The 19,523-nt window shown below is 35.5% G+C and overlaps 1 protein-coding gene and 1 long non-coding RNA gene across 13 annotated transcripts in view; one reads left to right on the forward strand and one right to left on the reverse strand.

The window, feature by feature from the left end:
- The window catches only part of IKZF2 (IKAROS family zinc finger 2), a 153,945-nt gene extending 139,869 nt beyond the window's left edge, over positions 1 to 14,076 (forward strand). For all 12 annotated transcript variants that reach the window (XM_077885544.1, XM_077885541.1, XM_077885547.1 and 9 more), the window contains one exon: positions 5,647 to 14,076. In XM_077885544.1, the coding sequence (XP_077741670.1) occupies positions 5,647 to 6,371 (725 nt within the window). In that variant the 3' untranslated portion in view covers positions 6,372 to 14,076. The remainder of the gene's footprint in view (positions 1 to 5,646) is intronic.
- LOC144306165 (uncharacterized) lies at positions 278 to 6,275 on the reverse strand. Its single transcript, XR_013373184.1, has 3 exons — positions 6,099 to 6,275; positions 5,385 to 5,519; positions 278 to 2,007 (listed from the first exon to the last, which is right to left on the reverse strand). It is a non-coding gene; the product is annotated as an uncharacterized LOC144306165 (long non-coding RNA).
- Positions 14,077 to 19,523: the final 5,447 nt, after the last annotated feature.

Raw genomic sequence — 19,523 nt, forward strand, 5'->3', positions numbered from 1 at the left:
GTATGTTCCCATGAAATACAGATGGTATATTTCAGTTCAAGAGATAGATACCCATCTCTTTGTCCATTATTCATTTCTACTTTATGCTGTTCCATATGTAACACAGTTATACACACACACACACACACACACACACACACACCCCCTTAGGTATGTGGGCCTAGGAAACAAAAAACTGACAGAAGTTATTATCTCAAAATGAAATTATATATACAGTATATAAAATAAAATATTCATTTATTTACAAAATAAAAATACTTAGGGAAAATGGTGTCATCTATAAGCCAGCTTTGTAATCTGTTTTGCAGTTTTCATTAGTCTTTAAACTATTTTCTTTACGTGATATTAATGGTTTTGCTATTTGGTCTAGAATTAAGAGAAATCTTTTCCCCCAAAATAATGCAGCAACCCTCATTAAAGGGTTTTCATTCCTGGATCTGTCTTTCATATTTGGATCTTTGTTTTCATCCGGCTTATGATTTTGAAACAAAAAGATTATATATGATGTACTTAAACTTTTATTTTTTAGACTTTTCTTTTTCATTTCCAAGCCCTTAAATATTCTTTAATACACTCAGAGTTGGCATCATTCCGTACACTGTAAATCATCAAGTGTTTCTGAGGATGCAAAAATCATCCAATTTTTAAAGAATATATAAAAATGGTGACTCCATATAAGGAATTGCCATTAATTATATATATAATATATCAGTCTTTATATAGGGTAAAAATTAGAAGAGAAAGATTTTCAAATAGATTCTCACATTCTAGTGTCAAAGAGTATTGTGGAACATCCTTCTTTGGTTGAGTGGTGACTGGGAGAAAATATTCTCTGGTTATTTCAGGGAGGGAAGGCTAATAAAATTCTTTTACTCCAGTAATCACTTAGAGAATATTTCCTTCCAATCTAAAATTGAAGAACTAACAAATCACCAAAATATCATTTTAAGACAAGCTGAAGAGATTTATTGACAGCTCATTGAAAAAAAAAGGCCAGAGAATAGCCCTAAGGGATCACCTAGTTGATCCTAGGTCGATTTAAAGCCCCAGAAAGAATACTCAAAGGCCTGCCTTGGGCCCTAAGTAACTTTTCTTTCTGTCCTTCTCTCTTCCTTTTTATAAATAACTATTTTTTAATTGCCATTTCATCTATTTTTTAAATTGAGCAATTTTGATGGGTATCCATTAAATGATTTATGTCCTTTAAACCAATACTAGTGTTGTTGTGAAAATATGTCTTTATGTCTTCTGAATCTATTTAATCTTATTCTTTGTAATATTTTTATTTTTCCTATGACTTGGGGATACTAGTCTCAATTCTTTAGTAAAGAGGGACAGATTTTCTTAAATTACATTTTGATTTTAAAAAATTTAAAAGAAAAAATAAAATAATAACATTAGATTTTTATTTGGAATTTATGGTATTTTTTATTTGAATTATCCTTTCTATTAATATGTGAAAAACACACACCATCTCTATGATGTTTTTGAAATGAAAATTTCATCATTCCATACTTACTATAAATTCCTTTTTACCATATTCCTCAAATACTGTTCTTCGACCTTATCAAGCCTTCCAGACCAATGATCACTGAACTTTCTACATATCTTTTTGTGTCCTCTTCTCTTTTTCTTATCCAGCTTAGATTCCATGGTTAATCACTTTTGACACTCTTTTGACAACATTATTGATTCTTTTACTTTGTTGCCTTTCTATCACCTTCTGATGAAATTCTACCCTCTGGTGAAAGCAGAGGAGCATCTTTCCCATGTCTACAGGACTGCTAGTACTCGCAAAGAAAATCTTGCAGCCCTACAAATTGGTGGCACTATTCATCAATGAATAAGTGATCTGAAATATCAGTTGTTCCATCCATATATGTAGCAGTCCTCCTTTACTCCATCCTTGAAAGTCCTCTCTCCCACCCAACCCTATAGCCATTTCAACATTTCTTCATTCTCCACAAACATAGTGTATCACTCCTTGATGGTATTATATCTCAGCTTCTAGGGAATAAAATCAGTTGAAATGATTTCAATATAATATAACCAATCTTATAAAGATTATGTGCATTTATATGATTTATATGAATACTTTTTTTCCCCTCTTTGTTTCAATAAAAGAATATCCCTCTTTGTAATTAAGGTTAAGTCGTCTTTTTTGTGTTCTGGAATTCTTCTATCTCAGCTTCCCAAATATCTTACATTATTATTCCTTTTTCTCACTCATTTTTTCAACCTCTCCCCTCTCTTGACATTTTCCTTTTTGTATTTAATATGATAAGTTCTCATCCCCCAAAAAATCTTCCCTCGAACCCAAGTCTCCTTCCAGCTACTGCCTGCTTTTTCCTACTCTTCAAAAATGGAGTTGTTGAAAGAGTTCTCTATGCTTGCTCTCCATACTTTCTTTCTTCCTACTCATTCCCTAGTCTATGCAACCTGGCTTTCTTCCCCATGCTCCACAGAAATTATTCTCATTGAGGTCACCACTAGTTTTCATAGTGCCACGTGCAAGTGGATCCTTTATAGACTATCTTACACAACTCCTAGAGAGCATTTGCCACTCTTGAATAATTCATTCCTTTTGAAACACTTCTTTCCTTGGTGTCCATGACATTGATCTCTCCTGCATTTCTTCCAGCTTCTCTGCCCCTTGTAAGTCTTCTAAGTCTGAAGACTTAATAGTTAACAGTTATGCAAATGGAACAAAAGTGCTAATGAGTCCTCCATTCCTGTGCCTAAATATTTATTTTAAATCAAGCTGAAAAACTATGGTGTTCTATCTATCTAACTTAGAAAATTGAGTTCAATTACAGAATCACCAGACCTTGACAGCATGAGTAGAACTACCACCTGACCTGCAGCCCAGCCTCTCTCTTAGATCCACTTCTGGTTCTGCCTAGCACCAAAAGGGGCCTCATGCACACAACTGTAGACACTCAGCCTGCACACCAAGATCTTTTCACATTGTACCCCACAGAGCACATAGAGAGTAGTGTGTTGGTCACTCCTCAGGGCTGTGTACGTACCGAGAGCACCAATTGTGCCATTCGGCAAGGAATTCGAGGGTTCTGGGTATCCAGGGTATGGTCTAGGGAGTAATCTCCAGACGGGCACACTCCCTTGGCTAGACACAGTCCTCATTCCATGAGGAACAAAAGACTGTAAACATGGGGCCCCGTGCAGGAATCCAACTTGCCTTGGTCTCTGGGCAGGCATAAAAATCCTGGTGTTCTTTCAGTTTCTATTTTTTACTCCTCTTCTTCACACTGTACCTATGCTTGGGTCAGATCTTCAATTCTCGTGGCTTTAAAAGTTACTTTCTATCAACTGTGACTTACATACCTATATCTCAAGCCCAAGTCTCTCCGAAATTTGAGACTGTATTTTGGTAGTTCCTGGACCATGACTATTATTCCGTCTTTCCCAGCCTGAACTCATCATCTTTTATCATTGCCATCCACTAAGTTTCCCAGGCCAGAAACCTGAGTTCCATATTTAACTTCTTTCTTTTTCTCACATCTTTCTTCTTTTTATCTAGGTCTAGATAATCACCAAACTCTACAAACTATATTTTCTAAATTTCTCTCCATTCCAGCCAATTTTCTCCATTTCTGCTGCCACTATACTAATTCAGACCACCATGATATTTATATCAATAACTTCCTACACCGTCTTGATAAATAAAGATCTAGTTAAGTCACTTCCCTGTTTAACCCTTTTAATCCTTATTGCCCTCAGGATAAAATTCAAATTCCTTAGCTGTTGACTGAGCCCTGTTATTATCTTCTCCATCTTTCTCATCTATTTCCACTCTCAGCTATATACTGAAATGTAAGTAATCCCTTGAACAAGTCATGCCCTCTTGCCTCTAAGCCTTCCTACCAGCTGCTCCACCTCTGCATTCCTTTACTTGGCTAATATTTGTCATCACGTTTTTATCTCAGATGCCACTTTCTTCAAGAAGTCGTCTTTTACTCCCCTAATTATGTATTCCTTTTATTTGACCTCATAGCATATATAACACTGTAGTAATAATGATCCCTAAATCGCTACAACTCCTGCTAAAGTGTCAGCTCTTTGAGAATATAGATTAGGTTTGTCTAGCTCAACTTTTAAACTCTTAACATTGTAATATCTTAAATTGGATGCCATGCGGTAAGGTCTCATCTTTTTTTTCTTCTTACATTTTCATTACTCTGATCATTACCCTGATTCACTTTGGGGACCTCTCTTCAAACCTGAAATAATACTAGCTACTTGAAAGTGCTTTTCCAGAATGCAGTTCTGTGGATCAGCATTTTTTTTAATCAACATTACAAATTAGGCATCCATCTATAACATACTAAACATTTATAGGAAGTTCACATATATTTTAAGAAGTTTTTATCTGTGAGATTTACCTCTCAAACTAACCAGGCAATTAGTAGGATACGTCATTGTTTTAGTGGCAGAATTTTAAAAAGATAAAATATGCTGTCTAAAGCTGGCAATATTTAAAAGAGAAAAATTAAAGTTACTTCTCCAGTTTTATGCACAGAATTTTTTCATGGTTAAATACTATCTTAGAGTAAAATATAAATTTGTTGAAGTAAATATTAAAGGGAAAACCACAAAAATTCTTCAATCAAGAAAAAATATAGGAAATTAACAATGGGTGTACATACCAGCACCACTACCCATATGACTGAATAAGGCAGGGCTGAGGTAAAAATGATTAATTCTCCATTTCAAGAAGCAAAACAACAAAACAGTATCTTCTAAGTTTATAAATAAACTACCTTTGGTAATAACTCCTATATTTAAACAGTCCTAAATTTCATTCCATTTATCAAACTATACAACTTTTTTGGTGGGGAAAGGGGAAGAGAGAGAGCATGCGAGTGGGTGGTGGAGGCAGGGGAGACAAGAGGGCGAGGCGGAGAGAGAATCTCAGGCAGGCTCCACACCCAGCATAGAGCCCAGCCCGGGGCTCAGTCTCACTACCCTGAGATCATGAGCTGAGCCAAAATCAAGAGTCAGATGCTTAACTGACTGAGCCACCCAGCTGCCCCAAAACAATACATCTTTTAACAGTATTTTAATGGTGATGTTTTTGAATTCTCCACGGTGACATATACCAGCTCTATATATATTTTTTTCTAATATAGCCTTTAAATCATCCAGATTAACCCTATATAACACCAAGGTGACAGATGTTATAATCAGATCACTCTTGCTTTTGTGATCTCTATAGCTTGGTCACTGATGTCTAAAATAGCAAAATAGGCATAGTCTCTGACTTATTTTCACCTGGTATTTCTTCTTTCGCCTATAGTCGCTAAGCTCCAGACAAGTGGAAATTTTAATTGAGAATGAAAGTAAGATAACACACTCAATCATACCTTTCAGGCTAGATGCATTTTCATGATGGCATTAAAACAAGTGCAAATGGCTTGTGAAATTCTTATTACTAATCCTCTTTGCAGGTTGAGAGTATTTGTGAGTCTCAGCAGAATTAAAGAGCCCAAATGCTTGATCTAAAGAATAAGATTATCATATTATAGAAAATGGAGACGATTAACTTTGTACATTTATATTTTAATCCAATCACTAATTTTGTTGTATTTTGTTTGTTTTTTACTTTTCTCACCCTCCCCCTTTCAGGGGAAAAGCTCATGCGATTCAGCTACCCAGACATTCACTTTGATATGAACTTAACATATGAGAAGGAGGCTGAGCTAATGCAGTCTCATATGATGGACCAAGCCATCAACAATGCAATCACCTACCTTGGAGCTGAGGCCCTTCACCCACTGATGCAGCACCCGCCAAGCACAATCGCTGAGGTGGCCCCAGTTATAAGCTCAGCTTATTCTCAGGTCTATCATCCAAATAGGATAGAAAGACCCATTAGCAGGGAAACCTCCGATAGTCATGAAAACAACATGGATGGTCCTCTCTCTCTCATCAGACCAAAGAGTCGGCCCCAGGAAAGAGAGGCCTCTCCCAGCAATAGCTGCCTGGATTCTACTGACTCAGAAAGCAGCCATGATGACCACCAGTCCTACCAAGGAAACCCTGCCTTAAATCCCAAGAGGAAACAAAGCCCAGCTTACATGAAGGAGGATGTCAAGGCTTTGGATACCACCAAGGCTCCTAAGGGCTCTCTGAAAGACATCTACAAGGTCTTCAATGGAGAAGGAGAACAGATTAGGGCCTTCAAGTGTGAGCACTGCCGAGTCCTTTTCCTAGACCATGTCATGTACACCATTCACATGGGTTGCCATGGCTACCGGGACCCACTGGAATGCAACATCTGTGGCTACAGAAGCCAGGACCGTTACGAGTTTTCATCACACATTGTTCGAGGGGAGCACACATTCCACTAGGCCTTTTCATTCCAAAGGGGACCCCTATGAAGTAACAAACTGCACATGAAGAAATACTGCACTTACAAATCCCACCTTCCCTCAGATGTTGACATACCTTTTTTTTGTTTGTTTAATATTATTACTGTCATTAATTCTTATTTTGTGGACGCAGTGTCATTTGCTCTGCCTAATTACAATAAGGAAAAAAACAGAAGAGCGAAGGGACAGGAGATATTGTTTCTTGATAAACTTGGCTTGTTTATTTTGTGGGAATTTAAGAGCAGTTCCATTTCTGCCATGCATAAATACAAGGTATATCATGCTTTGGGAAAAAAAAAAAATCACTTGATTCACCTGAGAGATTCTAATTTGCCACTGATGTTCAGGATTATGGTTGAAGGCAGGAAAGTTTAGAGTCTTCTGGGTAGAACTTTCACAGTTTAAAGTGGCATAAGTAATTTTACCCTTCAAGGAAGAATTTGTTTCAAAATGTAAACTGTTTTGTTTTTTTTTTTTTTTCCCCTCTAGAGATCATGGAACACAAACATTGTTACTTTCAGTGATAACTCCTTGGATGAGTTGTTATGGGTTCTATGTTTACTTCCCCAGTGGAATTTATAATATGGTATGCTGTACACTGTACCATATAGCAAAACTTTTAAACTACAGGTAGTTAAGGACACCTACAATACATCTGAGGTCCTATGATCTTATTTTTCTAAACTTAAGCACTGTTTTCCATAGTTTTGATGACTGGCATTTTATAGACACCCTGGCAGCCTTACTTTTAACACCTTTAATGAATAGTATTTTTATCTAGTCTTAAGAATAACATATGGTCTAAGAGTGGCTAAGAGGCAGTCAGTAGTTTCCAGAAAGGACCTCTACTTTTCATAAATTTGTTTGGGAAGTTTTCTTTTAAAATTGTAATGTGATGGCAGCATAGTTTGCGTATTTGTTTCTAAAAGTATGCTTACGATTGTCACTTTATCAGCATTTAATCAGTGTTAACCAGTCAGCAGAAAAATATAATTAGGCTAACAGTGGGGGGGGGAGGGACCCACTCAGAAATCTCTTTTCTGGTATGTCTCTTTTCACTGTTTTTTTTTTCAAGCTGTGACCACCCAGTGTTCTATCCATAGTCCATCATCTTTTACTATTTAAGTGGAAGATCATAAAAATCTTGTTTGAGGTTTTTGCTTTCCAAATCTTGGAGCAATTACTAATTCAACTTGAATGGGTAACTTGAACCCCATAAGTTGTGGAATTAGGGCTATTTATTCTAGTATTTCTTCAATAATAATAATATTACCACTTTTGGTGCAAGGAAAGGGGAACTTCTTTGTAACCTGTACATTAGACTACAGATAAACAAAAAACAAAGCTTATTTTTACCCTTCTTGGAGTCTAGTAACCTAACCTCCAAGTGAAAGTCACCATGTCCTGCACATTTTTCTCTATCTTGAAAACATTCAACTATTTATAAATCCCTGTCAGAAATGAATCTCAATCCCTTAGTAAAAACTTTCTCTTCTTTATCTGTACATATGTCACCATTTTTCATGTGCAAATTTTTTATTTCATTTATAAGGGTGCTGTTTTTTCTCTGCAGTCCAGCAGCATTAGAGGGAAGGAACCAAATGAGATCTGTCATTTTGGGGAGATATACTTGGGTGCAGAACTTGCAGCTTGTGTTGAGGGAGGACAGGCCTGTCCATGCCTGGATTATCTGGTAGCCATTTATGATTACTGATTCTGTTAAGCAGTAACTGATAACTGCTCTAAAAAAGAATCATTCAATAGGATGGTACAACTATGTTTCTTAATACAGATGATGTGAGAACTAGCAAGATGAGAGACCTATGGACAGAGAAGTAAACATGGCCCCAATACTGCCCTTCACTTATTTTCTCATTTATCATCTGCTGATTTAAGCAACTTCCAAGCACTAACACAGCTAGAGCGAGGCAACAATGATTATAACTCAACTGTCCTTTACTGGCCCCTCTTGTAATTATTTTTGGAGAAATGTCCAAACTGTTCCTTTAAATCTAAGAGAATGCACCAAAACAGAAACGTGAAATATTTTAAATAGAATGTCAACTGGTTTCCCCCCCCCCCGCCCCCCCGCATGCTTTGGTACATCGTGAACATACAATTTATCTAAAGCATGTTTTGAGACTCCCTTAACTGCCCCTACCCTAACCACTCAAGAAGAAAATTGGAATTTTATATATTTTTTTCCTTTTTGGAGGAAGGTAAATAATTTAAGGTTACTGATTTTGTGTTTTACTGCAATTTAAGGAAACATTTGGATGGCAGATAATGTCTTCATAACTTTGGCTGTGTGTGGATTTCTGCTGGCATCACCGATGAATTTTCTTCCTGTTCACTGTTTGTTTTTTCCAGTGTATGAACAATCATGTACCCAACTGTCCTGGGATGAAGCTGAATTTTAGGTGGACCTAAAGAGTTGTGTAGTACCCCCATGAAGACAGTACTAATATACCCTCCTCTTTTCATTTCATCTCTTTGGAAATTTATTGTATTGAAGGGACTTAATATTTGTGAGAGTGTATTTGCTACAAGTGTATGCTTGTACTTTCTTAGCTTCATGATATAAGGAACAGAAAGAGGTAACGATGGCTCAGGGTGTGGCAGAGACAAATGAGGACGAGGTCAATTCAAATGTGCAGGTTAGAATGAATTCTTGTGGGCACAGTGCTTTCTGGGAAATTCTGAATGGCTATATTTGCATGCCTCCTTCTTCAAGAAAGGAAATAGGCAAGTTGTTAGGGCCTAAAAATAAATATGAGAGTCAGACACCAAATAAATCAAGTTTTACATAACAGTTATATGCCCGGTTTATTTAGGTGAGATTTCACATTACAGAGTACTTGAGGGGGCATGAAAATGGGTTAGCCTCTCTTTTCTAGTCTGGCAAAAATTCAGAAATTCATCACATTGCTTTGCCCTAATTTTGCCGAGAAAATGATCTACAGCTCCTGTTGGAGATGTGTGCTGCCTCTCTCTAATAGTGGTCAATCACTTTTAAAAAGCCATTCTAATCTGGCTTTTTAGAACAGTGAAAATAACCATTAAGCAGATTGGAAGAGATTTCAAGTCGTTAAAACATTCCGTTGAGAATTTTCTGGAGGGACAAAATTGGAGAATGAGAGACCAGGATTTAGATTCGGCTACAGAGTAGGGAATGCCTTTTCTGCATACATACAAGCAACTCTATGTGTGCAACAGTGTGTGTATGTTTGTATACACGTACACACTCTTCTAAGGAAAAGTCATGAAAAGAAGCAATTAGAGTGACCTCGTGTGTTGCAAGAGCACATAAAGAGTTAAAATTATAGTTAATACCCGAGCAATTTAGGACATTTACCAGATTGTATTAAGAAATATTAAAGAAGTTATTGGCGTGTCTTTAGAACTTAGTTCAACTATTAAACTTAAACCTTGGGTCTTTACCATCTACTTTCAGAAGAAATCAAAACAAACAAAAAGGTTTTCAAGCTGATTCTGTATAACTTCCAAAGTGAAAGAAACACAAATAACTTTTGAATAGGAAGATACAGAAAAGAAAAATGATTAACTTTTACTTGTTGGCAAATGGACAAAGACCAGAATATTTTAGTGAGCTTGATGTTATTTTTATAGTTACTTTGTCTCAGTTCTACACCTCACAAAACTATGAAGTCTTTATATATGTTATAAAGGTTTGACAAAACATACATTAGTGAAGGCATTTAGATGAAAATTATGTTTTACTTACTCTCAAAATGTTATTTCATCCTGTCTCCAAAATGATTCCATAAAGTAGAAAAAGAACAGAAAAGGTTGCAAATATCAAACAAAAAACTGCATGTCCCTAGTTTTAAGACAGAACTTACAGTAAAAAGGTACTGGTTACAATTTTTTTTTTTTTACTTTGAAATACTCATTTTACCAAAAGGGATATGTTACATATCATCTTTAGTTATATTTTATATATTATTTAGTTAAGTACTATCTGTATACGATTACCCAAAAAAAAAAAAAAAAAAAAAATTCCCCACATGCAAAAGAAAAAAAGAATAGAGGTAAATTTGAAGTTTGTATATATGAGAGTTATCTTAGAAATGTTTTTAAACCTCCAGTTTCTGCAAAATAATTAAAATATACAGTAACTGGTATCTTAAGATCCTGAATTTAATGTATTAAATACTTGTAAGATTTCTTTATATTGGTGCCTTTTTAAAATGCATTGAGAGAGTGTTGGTTAGCTGTTGTAGCTCTACAAACACTTTTATTATGTATTTTTAAAAACCACTTAAATTTGAGTACTATATAATACATCTTCGTGTTCTTAGGGCAAAACTGTCAGAGGAATTTCCAGTACAGAGGATTTCAGCTCATCTGTTCAAAGTAAAGGAAACTTTGAGACAAGATTTTAATCTCATTAGTTTGATAGTATTTCTGAATATCATTACAAGATCACATAAGTAAAATATGGCATAGAGGGAAATTTCATCTGTGAATTGCATTATGGTATGTGTTTTTGTTTTGTTTTAAAGGAAGAATAAGTTCTAGTATCACACAAGGCTTTATTAGTGGAATTTTTGGTCAGTAAAATACAGTATTGTTTTGGAATTCCATTTACAGACTAGTGTTGTACTAGTCTGAGAACCTGTCTCCTAATCTGTTAATGTTTTATGAAATAATGTAAAGAAGCAGGTAATTAATTCTCCTTGAACAAAACAAAACTGAACAGTCATACCACATTGCTATTCTCCAAAGCATAATCTCAAATGGTTTCCTACCATGATTGTGTATTACTTGCAATGGATGTGTTAGGATATGACAGCTTTTAAAAAAAAAAAAAAAAATGAGCTGCTTGTTATACAAAGCAAATGTCATATGACCAAGAAGCTGTGATATGCTAGTGTTTCTTTTTATCATAGTGTGTTGCTAGGCCAAATAATGACACCTTGAATATTTTTACATTTATTGCAGAAACCTAAAATTTTGGGATTTCCATAAGGTTTTTATGTAACATTATATTTCTAGCTTTTTAGTTTTCTCTTGCTGTACTGTAAGTTTGTGGATATTTTTCACATGCACAGTTAGAAATAAGTTCCTAATTCTGTTTATGGGGTTTTTCCTCCCATAACACTGCATTTGTATATTTTCTGTATAAATTTGTTGTGAATTAACCCTTACCCCCATACAGAGAGTGGTACGTGAATGACTAGTTTTCTAAGATGTCCTTTTTATTGTGAATAAAATATAAGATTTAGAGGCCCTCTGCTAAGCCACATAAAATACAACATATAACTTCAGAAAAGTACAGATAAGCCAGTTTGCAGTTAATTGGGCCCTTCAAATTACCTCAAGTGACACACAGTAAGAAAAGCTTCTCAAACGGGTGGAGGTCACTGAATCCCCTACTATGCACTTATCAGGATTCTATTTAATTTACTGGAAATGGATTTTTAGAAAATGAATACACTGTAACAAGGGAAGGACTCTGGGTTTTGTTTTTTGTTGTTTTATTAATTTGTGTGTGTGTTTTTTAAGTAGTTCAATTTCTGAAACTGTGATAAAACATTTTGACTGTCAAGCACTCTCAGATTTTGAACACAAATCACTTCCCCTTCTGTGTAACGAAGTTCTTTATTAGCTCTTAAATTTTGTCTCCTCCTCCTAACCTCCTTTGCTCCCTGTCAATGTCCCTTCCAGCACTGCCTCTGGACATCTCTGCCTCTCTTCCCCCCACTAGTTTGAAGATTAGGTCGGCTCTTAACTTCCAACTCATCAGTCTCTTCAGTCTTAACATTTTTTTGTGTGATTTTTGTTAGCTGTATAATTTGCTGACATATTTTTATACTCAAGTGTAGTTTTATATTAAAAAAGAGAAGTAGTTGGATTAAAAATAGTAAAGTATATAACCCTTGTGCTACTTTCAAATATTGGGTACCTAAAATAGGACTTCAGAGATTATGTCATCGTAATATGGTATGTTTGCCTTCCTTTTTTTGTTGAGTTTTGTGTTCTGATTTGGTTTTCCTCCTAAAATGTATGAGAGATTAAACAATTTTTTGCAAAAATATAGGAAGATGTTAAAAATCTAAAGCAAAAAGTCTTAACTGTCTCCCAGTTGGGAGAACATGCTTTAACATTACTATAATAATATTCCAGGTTTGGAGGGGGTTCTCCAGGCTTCATATCTGCTCTTAATAGTTGGACCTTTTAGACCATGTGTTATTTGCAATCCCAGAATGATTCCTTCTGCTATTTAAAGGATATTTTTCTTTTCTTTCTGTACAAGTGCAATACTTTCCTTGAAGTCTTAAAAACTATGGTTATTTTTTTTTTTAACTGACGTATTCTTTAATGTCAAAAAGAAACCCTTGAAAATCATGGCATGTTAGTTAAAGGACACAACAAGCAAAGGAAAAAGGCACTCCATAATCAAAAGATTAGAAAAAGTCGAAACCACTAGTCTAATCTTAGGGTATTCTTTATTTGGGCTAAATTTTAATTGAAAATGGTAATCTTTTGTCTGAGAAATGTGTCCTAAAGTTGAAAAAAGTTGCAATTCTTAGACTGAATTTTCTTCTTACCCTTGTCCAATGTTTTAAATTAAGAACCTAATATTTTTTTATTTCATTTTCGTTCTTTTGGAAATGAACTTAAAAAAAAAAAAAAGCAAAGCACTTAGCTCAATTTTAAACACCTATCACCTACTGAAGACAATTTTTAAGAAATATTTGGAGCACTGTTTTCATACAAATTTAAGTAAGAAGTATTTTTCGTATCATACATATTTATATGTAGAATGCTGGTTTTCTTTTTTTATACCTGTGTCCCTGTAGTAAAACTGCTGTAATGTAAATACATGTTTTGTTAAAAGATAACATTTCTTTGGCATTTCTTTTAAAGGCAGTTACTGCATTTGTATAGTATGTGTCTTGGCCATTTTAGATTTTTTTCTTTAACAATACCAAAGGTAATTAGACTACTTTAAAAACTAATTGCTTGACAGTTTCTAGGATATTTTGAGTTTTAGAAGCAAAAGAAAAATAAGATAGGTCAAACCAGTAAACCTCATTTTTTTTCAAACTAATAATTTGGGAAAATAAAAATTGTTTTAAAAAGAAATATATATATCTATGTAAAATTAAAATTCCAGAACTTGTATGTCAGGTTTGCTCAGTGTAATGTTTTTTTAAGGCTCAAATACAATACCTCAGAAAATGAGGTTTACTATGGAAATACTGAAACAGTCTTTGCAGCTGTGTGACAAGTCACTCTGCTATATTACCAATTTGGAGACCTCTGCTAAACAGTTTTATCACTGCAGACTAAAACGTGGGACTTGTATTTTCTTTGTTTTTAATGCACACACATACATGTTCTGCGCATGTATGTGGCTACTGTGTATACGTGTATGAGTGTTGTATATGCATGTGTGAGTGTGTGTCTGTATGTGTGTACAACTAAAGAAGCTGCAGAAACTTTGTAATACTTTGTGAAAAGGATTATATTATAAAGGTTTGTACTGTCTGAGTGCACAGCTACTGGAATAAATTTAGGGAATCTCAGGAACAAGCATATAATTTGTCCAAGATTTATTTCTTCTCAGAAGTGTAAGTGCAGTTTTTAATTCTGTATATTATTTAATATTTTACCAATAAAATAAACTTCTGACATAAAAAGTTTGCTATAAAAACTTTCTGGTGAAAATTCTGTACCCAAACACATCTTCCAAATACGAAGATTAAATTATTGAATAACATCAGGCTTAAGTTATTGCCGTTGTGTACACATGTCACACTGCCTGACCCAGAGAGAGATGGGGATACATTTGAGATCAGGAATCTCCATCTTTACCATGTAGGCCCCCTGCCCCAGGGCAGAGGACAAAGTATTCCAAGTTGTTAGGGATGGTATCTCTTTACTCTTCAGACAGTTTTCATATAGGTCTTATTTCACCCTTAAATCTCAGAGGTATGTATGTCGGAGCCTATCCTCTATTTATAGAAGACACCTACGGGCAGAAAGTTGTTGCTCCAAAGCACACAGTAAATTATGCAAGCAGTTCAACAAATGGTTCAATAACCGTATTGGAAACCACCATTTCTTAGGAGTCCAACCAGGATCAAATAAGGGTTAAATCCTAGACATTGCTCAATCACCTTGGCAAAAAGGAGATGTCTGTTCTGCTTTATGTTACATTATCACTATATGAATCATGAATTGCCTACATTTTAACAAATGCAACTTATGCTTTCCCATAAGTTTGTTCTGTTACCAATGTCTTCATAACCAGAAATGTAAAAGGGCACATATGACTGCAAACTCATTTACCTTTAGCTATTTCCTCATCCCCATGCCAGTTCAAGCCCACCATCACATCTGAGATAGTTATTAAATTTTCTTCATCAATATGTGTTTGTAGATTTTCATGGATACTTATCACATTTTAAAAGTACTATCAAATGAAATTTTTCTTCCTTGAGTGTACCTTTTAATTCAAAATACCTAACTTATAGGGGAAAAGGCAAAAAAAAGTAGCAAGGCCAAAAAAAAAAAAATGAGCTTAACAAATACTTCCTAGTATTACATTTATAAATACCTTGAAGATCGACAAATATGTATCAAATTCATCTATTTATAATGTTGACAAGCGCAAAATGAAAAGACTTTTTACAAAGATGCCATATGTTTTTGATTTTTCTATTCTAGTAGGATCAGAGAAATGATAAATATTTGAAATCTTGATATGATGATATGATTTTAAGATTTGATCAATATGCTCAAGACAAAGGGCTCTTTAGGGTGTGAGCCACCTGGTAAAGGAAGTTTGTTGAGCATTTTGGCAACTCTACATCTTGCTCTTAGGGGCTCTAAGATGCACCCATTAAACTTCCAGCAACACCTCATGTTTTAATAACCCAACTAAAGGTTTCCATTATGATTTTAACTTCTCACTAAAGGTACCAATGAGGATAATAACTGGTGAAATTGAATTTTGCTGCTTTTCTTCCATTTGGCACAATACTTGAGGGAGGTCCTTCCCAAAACTAACCTAATAGGTAGATGGGAGAAATTGACAAAGATGATGAAGTATCCATAACCCCATAGAAAAGTGGGCAAAAGTAGAGTAGGGGCAGATCCTGGAAAATAAAAGCATACTCATGTGAGAAAAAGAAAGGTTAATGTTTTCTTGCCCCTACTGTTGCTGCTCTATATTCCTAGAAAGTCATAGATCAGACCAACTGCTGCTAACTTGAAATTTTTTCAGGCACAGAAGTCCCTCAAAACAGTAAAAGCAGACACTGCCCTTATTGCCGTTATTTGTTCTAACCCTTAGAAGAGCTGTAAGAACCTAATCACCTGACTGATTGAAACATATGCAAAGAAGCAAGATTTTTGAGTGCTTCAGGAAGAACCAAAGGTATAAAGGAAGTACCGTAAGGGTACTGGACCTTAGGTAAACCTATAACTGAACAGGCAGGAATCACTTGTCATTTTACCTCCACTGATGGAGAGGGGTCTGTTAGCTGTCTCCGTTGGGAGCACTTCATGAAATCCATTGATGAGGAAGTAGGAGAATGTAACGAAGAGGGAAGGGAATAGAGTCCATATTACATTCATGCCCTGGGCCCACTGCATATTGCTTCAAGTTTAGTGGGTATAAAACCTTAAAAGACTTTGGCCAACACAACTTTTAAAAATGACAGAGTTTTCAATGGCCAACACAACTTTTAAAAATGACGGAGTTTTCAACTCTAACATCCCCCATGCAAAATAAGGATAGGGAACCTAGGACGTTTGGTTTTTAGAGCAGTGAAACTGGATGTACATCTTGGAAATGGAATATCTGAGGTTACAGTGTGAGTGTCCCTTTCTTCCATATTTTTTTCCATTTATTTTCCTGGGTTTTTTTTTTTTTCCATGTAATTCATCTACATTTTTTTTCTAGCTCCTCTCTCACACTCATCTGTGTCCACCTCACTCTTTTCTGTCATTTCCCTCTTCTCTGCATAACCTGTGGTACCATTTGCTATCTGTTCGTCCTGTCACAACCCTGGTTAATCTGGAATACAGTCTCTTTCAGTACATGTAATTTAATGCAACCAGAATATATAGGAGTTTAAACTATGTCCTTCTCCACAAATACTTTGCAAATTCATACAACTGTTACCGACTTCATCTATTCACTCTCAAAATTATCATGGAAAGTGTAGGGTATCTGATGCTTAATGTTATTGATAGGAAACAAGTTCAGGTTGGTTGTGATTTTGTTCATAAAAAACCCCAAGCAAGTGAAAAAGCTAAAACTAGACTCTAATTCCAGATATACTTAGCCCAGTATTGTACTTCCTAAATAAGCTTATTTGGCCTTTGATTGGTAAGTCCCATTAACAAAGGGGAACAGCAAGTCTATAGTGAATGTTTGTGTCCCTCTCAAAATATTTACGTTGAAATCTTAATGCCAATTTGATGGTAAAAGGAAGTGGGGCCTTTGGTAGGTGATCAGGTTATGAGGGTGGAGACGCCATGAGTAGAACTAACGCTCTTCTAAAAGAGATTCCATAGGGCTTCTAGTTCCTCGCACCATGCGGCGATGAGTGAGAAGTCACCAGCTGTGAACCAGGAAGAGGGTCTTCATCACAATGTGTCCATGCTGGCACTCTGATCTTGGAGTTCCAGAGTCCAGAACTGTGAGAAATAAACTTCTTCTTTTTAAGCTACCCACTTTGTGGCATTTTGTTAGAACAGTCCAATTGGGGTAAGACAGCAAATATTGCAAAGTAGTGAATAAAAAAAACATTGTTTCAGCAGACATACCTTACATGTTTTGTTTATTCTAATTTTTAAACAGAATCATCCCAAATGAACAGAGAGTCAGAAAGGCTGAGAAATGCAGCATTAAGTAGAAAGGCAATAATAACTTGGAATTAAAATTTTTCTGCAGGAATTTCAAAAATGGATAAATTATCCCTAACTTGGTCTCCTAAAGACTACTTTCTTTAAAATATTTTGCTTTTTTTAAAAAATCTTATTTATTTATTCATGAGAGACACAGAGAGAGACAGAGGCAGAGACACAGCAGAGGGAGAAGCAGGCTCCATGCAGGGAGCCGGACGTGGGACTCGATACCGGTCTCCAGGATCACACCCTGGGCTGAAGGTGGCAGTAAACTGCCAAGCCACCGGGGCTGCCCCTAGAGACTACTTTTATATGTAAGTGTGGGCTTGTGATTATTTAGCAAATTTCCTTCATAATTGATGGAATTCTTTGCCCATTTCTAAAACATTGTCTATATCCCTATATTCATTTTCTTTGCTTAGTGCAGAATGTAATTTCCAGGATTTACACTTTGTTTTCTGATGTCTTCCTATGTAAAAACCATGAGTACGTCATCATGAACAATATGAAGTTATCAACTTGGAAGTTATCCGAGTGTTTGCAATGATGAGTTATCATTTTATTATATCTTCCAAATTCAGTGAGCTGCCTGGACATTATACTTCTTCTGCTTAGGTGCTAAAACCTATCTACAAACTCACCTCTTTACTGTTAATTCTGTAGTAAAGAGCATTTCCAAGATTCCGTCCCAGTCTCAACTCTATGCGTTGTGAAGTGAGTGATAAATTTAGAATAAAATCCAACCTCATGTTGTCTACCCTTAGGAATAAGACTTGTACAACCACTTGGAATTTCTTGGCTTTGACCTGACAAGTTTCTCCAGTCTTCAGGGATGGTTGCTGTAGTTACATCTACCATCATGTTCTCCTTGTTTTACTTCTACAATGTAAGTAAGTAACCTAATATTTTGGCCTTCAAACAGTCTATTCCTTGTCTCCCTACCCCACCCCACCTCCCTTCACTGTTTTATTTATTTTCATCAGATTGTAACATGCATATATATTACTATCACTTGATAATACCCAAGGGAAAAAAACTGGGACAGCAAATGACTCATGTTTTTCCAAACTCTTAGCCAAACTACTTTGTAGGCATCCTAACAAATGGCACTTTGGCTATACCATAACACTGATACATTTTCCAACCTAAACATGTAAGCCTAGAGTCTTCTGCTGTCTTATTTAATGTTTTGACAGATCTGATTACAGCTAAGTATGTGATCACCTCATCACATAATGAGTATGAGAAAAAAACTGTTTCAGGCATGGGTAAGGGGAAAAAATGACACTTTACTTATAAGATCTCAAGTACCTTTCTTGGGTCTTTGAGATATGAAATGGGTTGTTGCCTAATTATTGTGAAATAAAGATGAGCTCTATGGTATTATATCTCTTCTTTGTTTTTAATAGAAACTCTTAAAAGGAGCACATAATATCTACTTAAACTATAATATGCTGAAAAACCTTAATTATAAAAATGTGTTTGGCTTTTTAAAAAGTTTTTATTAAATATCATCTTGAGAGACCATATTCAATATGATGTCTCTCAGCTTTAATAAGATGTCCATTTGTGCTAACGTATTTTGAATCCTTCTTAGAGTAATTTATCTTGGTTCATAGTTTTCTAACCTATAAGAAATTTAACACCAAAGAGTTTGGGTTAGTTATGTTATACTCCTGTATCTGACTCAGAAAACAAGTCAAAATTAGCCCAGTTTAAAAAAAAAAAAAAAAAAAGAGTGAAAAGAAAAAAGCCTCCAGAAATGACTAAAATAATGAAGGATATGTATTTTCTTTTATGATCATGTGGCTCATATTAATATCAGTAAGACTTGCCAATTACATTTCTAATGTGTGTATAACAACTACAATTATTAGCCACCACACAGAAGTTTATAAGTAGCTTTGGGCAATTGCTAGTGCCCCATGGTAACCCAGCCCATCTAACCATCACATATCAGTAATGGCGATCTCTCAGCCTACTCTTAGACAAATGTCACCTATAATATACCAGCACAGTGAACTTACAACCAGTATAATTGATTCATGTGTTATATTTTAAAGGCTTATTTTATTTTAGAGAGAGAGCATATGTGCTGGGGAGTGGCAGACAGAGAGGGAAAGAGAAACTCAAGTAGACTCCACGCAGAGTGTGAGCCCAGCTGGGGGCTTGATCTCAAGACTCTGAGATCAACATCTAAGCTGAAAACAAGAATCATCCATTTAACCGACTGCACCACCC

This window comes from Canis aureus, chromosome 36 (assembly GCF_053574225.1).
Source record: "Canis aureus isolate CA01 chromosome 36, VMU_Caureus_v.1.0, whole genome shotgun sequence".
NCBI classification, from domain to species: Eukaryota; Metazoa; Chordata; class Mammalia; order Carnivora; family Canidae; genus Canis; species Canis aureus.